The following is a 6,982-nucleotide window of genomic DNA, read 5'->3' on the forward strand; positions in this document are numbered from 1 at the left end:
CTCATATGATTTGTGCCATGCGAGCTTCAATGAGTACTCCCTCAGAAAAGGTATAGCACCTTAGAAATTCTTGCGCTGTTTCAATTTGGTGCAGCACGGCCATCTTTCGATCATGTGAAGCGCATCTGCAAAATGATCAAGCTCGAGCTTCTTTAGAAGCCAGAATGGCTATACATTTCCCTTGAGTCACGTTTCCCACAGTAGATGGTTGACCCCCAATTGTGAACCTTTTGCCGCATAGCAACGGAGACAACAGTGTTTTGATGCTGTGTCTGTTTGTTTATTTCCTCCGCTAACCTTTTGCAACAAAAACGTTGACAGCTATGGATTAACTAGTACAATATCGCACTTTGTCAGGTGACAAATGAATTTTGACCACCTGCAATTCTACAAAGAGGCACTGAAACACTTATTGAATATGGTAAGAAAATGTTTACAATGTGCTGATGACGCTGTCATGAACCAAAAATTATTGCACTGCGTGCCACAGAAAACCTTTAATCTTGCATAATAGATCGCTTGCTCTCTCCAGCAGCTTTCAAAGCCACGCATCCCCCCCCCCCATGCTACGCAGTGCCAAACATTACATGAAAAGTGATGGGCCATAGACGTCAGCCATGGACACACACATGCACGCACACCGTTCCAGATTTTCTAGGAAATGAGAAATTGCTGGTTGTCAAGCATAGCACCCCACCCATCCTGTCACCGCTCCTTTGCCACTCTGATGCATCTTTGTCACATGCCAGCCTCAAAGTGTTACAAACAAAAAAGAAGCGATAGGTAGGGCTTTTCTATTGGCATTATATCGGCTGGGAGGAACCAATGAACAAGAGGGGATGGTGAAAAGTAAACATTTAGCAATACGGGAAAGCAGGATAGTTGTCTGACATTCATCTTCAGAACTTATTAAAGCGTAATGAAAAGACCAAGACAGAGCAGCGACAGGCACTTACTCAGGTGGGAGTACCTAAGTGCCTTGTCCTGTCGTTCCTCTTTCGTCTTCTCATTGTACTTTAAAAGAGTTCTAAAGAAGGAAGTAAACACTGCACTCATTATATCACCTTCATATCAAGTCCTTTTCAAAAAAAGTTGTCTGGGAGCTTATTTCCTGTGCTGAGTGCACCGCCACATTCATTATTCTGACCATTCTCTATACCAATCTCTATACCTGAAAGAAATCGCACCCATACGAGCATGCTGCTTAGTTTCGAGAAAGAGATGTTTCGGAACCCTTTTAACAGGCAAGAATGTTTCAATAAGCAAAAACACTTGCTTTCTGCCTCCACCAGAATGGTGCCATGGCATCTAGATGTCGGAACAGTGAGTTTGTACTTCACAGCAGTTTGCCATCGCCAACTGTAACCCAGACACTATGACTATGGCAAGACACCTTAGCCGAACTTGAAAAACACTTACGAAAGTTTACTGAACACACTTTCTGAAAGTTTTTTCAGAAAGTGTTACCGTGGCACACAAAATGAAAGAAAAGAAGAGTCAATTATGTTTAGGAGCCAAGCAATTTTAAGTTTCACTGCACAAAAAGAGAACAGTCTTGCGTGGAATTGGTGTGCAGTAATGCATGAAGCATCAAGAGTACATTTTCTCTTTAGCAATCATAACATGGTTTTATGACAGAGGTGAAAGCAGCGATATCACAGGAGTGTTGGCGTGGTGGCAAAGTGAAGGCATAGTCTTATAGTATTGCATTCTGCATGTATATAAACAGCCTGTATGTATGTATAACTGAAACATATTTTTAAGGAACTGCTTGTGGGTGGTAGTCAAATTTTATGCATGCATATCACTTAGTAGTTGAAACTTGTGCTTTAAGGTCTGAACCGTGCTGCATATAGCACGTGCCCGAAAACGCCTTACTACCAATTTTATGTATTGCAGCTGATTAGATTGATTTTCAAAGATATTGTCACGTCGAAGCAGCAATCTACTTCACTTGTGACCAATGTGCTCAAATGAAAATGGTATTGCGAGCTACTATACTGTCAGTCGATCGTGGCACATGAACGCAATATGGGGAGTAGCAACCAACCTCCGAGCACCACTGGCCGTTTACTCGCAAGGTATATGCGCTTCACTGTTCAGACCACTATAGCAGCAGAAGAGGCAGAAACACCTTTTCTTGTAGGAAGTTATGGTCTCTGTTTACACAATGCGCCATCCAGCAACGCGACATTCTGTAAACGATGGAGGCGACAAGTTTACGGCAGAGCTTAGCTCTCCGTGAAAGGGCAGCAGCTCAGTAATAACTGTGTAACTTGTGGGCGTGTAGTTATGTCATGAGAGCGTCAAGAAAGAAATCACACCTTATTCTTTCTCCTTTTATGCGAAAGCATTATATGCTCGATTTTGCAAACATACAGTGGCAGTGTGACCTGAATACTCGCAACTTACTCTAATATAGTGCTTAAGTGTTTCCGCTTATGTAGTAGCGTACCAAAACCTGCCAGCGGTGCAAAGAGTAAGAACATGTCAAGAAATGTTTGGACTGACATCAAATTTTTCAGTGCCTTATACAACCTGACATCGTGTCTTCCCTACATGCAAAATTTCACGCAACACTTTTTATGGTGTCTGGGTAATCATCATCATCATTTTCTACCACGCGCCAACGATCCCTCAATATGAAATGTCGGCGTGCCCATTTCTTGGACAATCCCCCGTAGTGGGTAGGAGCCACATACGTGACAAGAAACAACAAGTACAACAACACTCGATGCCAAATCATGAGTGTAAAAAACGAGGTGTACCACCACCATCATCATGTCTCAAAAAATACGCCATGCAAATTTACACCGTGCACTACGACATGTGGATGAGTACTTAAGTGAAAACATCCCTCCCAGTGGAGTGCCCGCCTGCCGACCTTCTCTCGCTACCTCCCACAGAGGAACAACGGGAGGCTCTTCTCTCCAGCACTGACCGAGGCAGCCAGACATGGGCCCTGGCATACGCTGAAGACAATCAAGAAGCACAGCCTGGCAGCCTACGTAGCTTAGCCTCCCTTACCCCTCACCCCTTTAATTCATAAAGTTGTTACTCACTCATTCACACACCAAAGCTACTACAATGCTTTTGCATTCCTACATGTAGGCAGTATTAGTTGCCCCTGCTTAAAATTTGTTGTTGTTCTTTCGCATTCCCACAGCGCCAACTTGGCAAATGGGCAAGCCTGCTCGCTCGCTCAATGTACAGGCGCCGACAAAAGTGGCATACCCCACGCAGCGGGAGCTGGAGCAATGGCAAACTGCATCGCAATGCCATCTACAGACAGCATCTGGGATCGAGACAGCCTATGGGTGCCTTTTATTATCTGCAAGCATGTCGCTTGACTCGTGTCAATGTTTCGTGCTTCAGCTCGCCAAAATGCCGAGCGACGCCACTGCAGTAGCAATCTGCGTGGAGTATACCACTTTTGTTGACGCCTGTACATTCTTTCCCCATAGTGCACCGTGCCCCCAAGCGACAATGTGGGATTGCTTGAAAAAGGTGCATTGGTTAACCAGTTCCATACGATGAAAAGTGCGAACATCGGAAAGTGCGCTAATTATCAAGTGACCTTCATTTGTAGTTGTACAGTATGTAACAGAAATAAGAGACAAAAATAAAGATGCACACTACATGTCTATCTCTCATGTGTACTATGACTCCTAACAAACATCAGTGCCACTGTCTTGTTTGTAAATTACTGCCCCATAATCCATGCTGCTCACCATACCAGATGTGATTCGTTGATCAAGTAACATCCACCTCTCCAAATAGTACTAATCCATTTGCAGTGGTGGAATGATTGTGTTATCTGCCACAGACCTCTGAACAATTACAACTACCCGCCGTGGTTGTTTAGTGGCTAAGGCATTGTGCTGCTAAGAACGTCATGGCATCTAATCCCGGCCACGGCAGCCACATTTTTACATGTGTGAAACGCAAAAATGCCTACGCACTGTATGCACGTTAAAGGGACACTAAAGCAAAACAATAAATCCATTTAGACTAATGAAGCACTGTTTGAGAACCCTGCAGGCACTCATTTCAAAAAGATAGTTTGATTATTAGATGAGAAAATGAAGGTCCAAGTATCAGTATTTGAATTTCGCACCGAAACCCCCGCGCCGGTACGTCAGCGTGATGTCAGGGATTCCAAAGTATGTTTTTGCATTTGGGCCGTGTTGGCTGAATAAAGGTTCCCGATACTTGCCATGTTTAATATTTGGTTCCTTTAGAACACAATGTAGTCAATCTGTACCGCTATATACAATTAGTAGGCCCTAGAAGATGCCATGGAAATCCAAGATGTCACAGCCCCCAGGTGCGGAAACTTAAGTAGGCGTCGCCACCCATATTTCATTCTTGCGCTTTTCTGGCTTACCAAACATCTTATCGTTGTAATAGTGGTGTTTTTGGTGTTGTAGAATAATATTTTACTGATGTAGAAGAAATCATTTTTCACTTTAGTGCACCTTTAAAGAACCGCAGGTGGTCAGAATTGCCACTATAGCATGCCTGATAATCAGATTGTGTTTTTGGCAGGCAGAATCTCAGCATTTCATTTTTTTTAAACAATCATAACATATTTTTTGGAGCTTTTGAGTGTAGTGTGCGCTATTTATTCCCACCAAACACTGTCTCCTGGTAAGTGGCAGAGTTCATTCACACTTGAGCAACACAACACGTTAACAGCTTGTCTGAGTACAGGAGGATGAATGGCACAAAGAACTAAAAAAAAATTCTATTACTAGTGTTAACATTACCACTGTGCAAGCTGTCACAGCAAGGAGCTCCATGTTGAAGGCACACTAAAGAAAAACAGTAAGTTTGGTTAGACTCGTGAAGTATTTTTTAATAACTCTAGTTATGTTGATTTTGTGATAATAAGCTACTTGAAAAGAAAATGAACGTCAAAGTTCTTTTTCTGATAAGTTTCATCAAAACGTCAGCACCGATAATATTGTGACATTATGGATTTCAAAGCATCTTTTCGAATTTGGGCAGTTGTGGATCCTTAAGGGTTCCTAAAACTTCTTAAGTTCAGTCTGTGGCCCTCTTAGAATACAATTGGGTCCGTTTTTTTTTGTTATGAAGAATTAACTAAGCTCGAGCAGACGCCTTCAAACTTCATGACGAGCTGGCGCAGGAACTTTATGATGGTGGTGCCACCTGCCTTTCGTTCTTGCGTCTTATCTGGCTTACCGAGCATCTCACCGTAAGGGTGGCCTTTTTGGTATTGTGGATGGATGACTTACTAATAGAGATTTAAAAAATTTTCTCTTCAGTGTTCTTTTAAGTTTGACACAAGAGTGTCTTTGCCCTCTGCCACTGGTGAAATGCAGTCCTCACAACAAAACTCTCACTGGTCAAGACATTTCCTTTGTAATGAGTAACATGCTCAATACAGATACATTGCAGAAGGATATGCTACGGAGTCCCTGGCCACTGGACAGTAGCGCATAACTTCTGCAAGGTATCCATTCAGAGATATAGACTCGCGTAGAACACGCAGAATTCGTTGGCCAAATACACTTGCAATGTGTGAAGATTGTATACAAACATACTCATTTTTTTGCATTTATAATCTTAGTATCTGCATATTCAAAGCTCACTGCTGAGGCACAAAAAACGTTGCTTCACAAGAATGTACAACATGTTGGACGTAAACTAAGAATGCTCTTACATTCTTTTTACGAAACACTGACAGCTACTTAAACTCATAAATTTACATCCCCGGTGTAATCCCTATGAGAAAAATACACTACTACATAAGCGGAAACACTTAAGCACTATATTAGAGTAAGTCGCGAGTATTCAGGTGATGATTTAACTCACTGCCCGACCCGATGTAGAACATACTAAGCTCGTTCCCATACAGTGAAACGGGAGGTCACGCTCCCTTAAACCAAAGCGTATTTACCTACTCGGCGCGTGAATTACTCTCTGGAGTATACACGGGTCACCGCGTGTATAATCCTGAAGGCAGATAACTCAATTTCTCGATGCTGCAAGAAGACACTGTGCAAACGAGGATAGCACCGAAGGAAATAAAAACCGCCACATGTATCCCACTTTACACAGCGACACAGTAATCAAGATATTCGAAGTGACTCATATGCACAAAAGATACTGACGCAGTGTAAGAGGTCAGTGGCTGTATCAAAAACAACTCATGTGAAACTCACGGTGACCGGAGAGTCCACCCTCTGGACGTTGCTCTCTTCGACGAGGATTTCCCGGGCTTTTGCGCAGAGTGACTTGACTTCCGACTCCTTGATGATTTCGCATCTTCGCAGCTGCTCGATCTGGCGATCGAGATCGCTGCAATCGCCCATGCCTCCATCCTGAGATAAGGCGGGGATACGAAACACAATTACAGCTACCGAACGGTTCCGCGGTAAGAAGCCATCGCCGACTTCCCGGCGTAATGGATATGCGAGTCATCGGATTTGCGCCAGCAGGAAGAACACATACTACACCACTGACTTTCAGTACTGGATAATGACAAACGTGATATGCTCTAGTACATAAGAAACGGCGTAACCTAGTGAACCAAAGTCTAGACACGCGAGTAAACCAGCGCGAAAGGGCTCCCGTAACGCTACACCAACTTCGCTGCACGGTTGACAGGCACTGGCTACTGTGCTGGCATCGCTGCCACATTCCAGCAAGGCGCTACAAACACAAACTGCTAACTGTAGACAAAACAGGCGCATAAAGGACAGGAAGAGACTTGCCATTTCGTCCACAGCTTGCTTAAATTCAGCTTGCCGGGTGAAAAGAGAAAAAAAATCACAAATATCGATTCTGGACCATCGTCGCACCGCCTCGGCGCCTGGAGGGCCTGGACGCACCACGAAACAAGGGACGGAAGAATAACGACACGTGACCGGATTTGGCCGATTCTAGTAAGCGCGCAGTTTCGGAGTTGTGTAAAAAACAGAACTTCATAGCCCGCTAGTTGACTACTCACAAA

General features: G+C 43.7%; 1 protein-coding gene across 1 annotated transcript in view; it reads right to left on the reverse strand.

Moving 5' to 3' along the window:
• Positions 1-6,901, reverse strand: part of LOC135910673 (protein phosphatase 19C) — a 39,360-nt gene extending 32,459 nt beyond the window's left edge. The window contains exons 1-2 of the mRNA XM_065442712.1: positions 6,744-6,901; positions 6,192-6,350 (exon numbers count right to left, since the gene is read on the reverse strand). Coding sequence (XP_065298784.1) covers positions 6,192-6,350; positions 6,744-6,746 — 162 coding nt within the window. The 5' untranslated portion in view covers positions 6,747-6,901. The remainder of the gene's footprint in view (positions 1-6,191; positions 6,351-6,743) is intronic.
• Between the last annotated feature and the right edge of the window lie 81 nt (positions 6,902-6,982).

Source organism: Dermacentor albipictus, chromosome 2, assembly GCF_038994185.2.
Source record: "Dermacentor albipictus isolate Rhodes 1998 colony chromosome 2, USDA_Dalb.pri_finalv2, whole genome shotgun sequence".
Lineage (NCBI taxonomy): Eukaryota > Metazoa > Arthropoda > Arachnida > Ixodida > Ixodidae > Dermacentor > Dermacentor albipictus.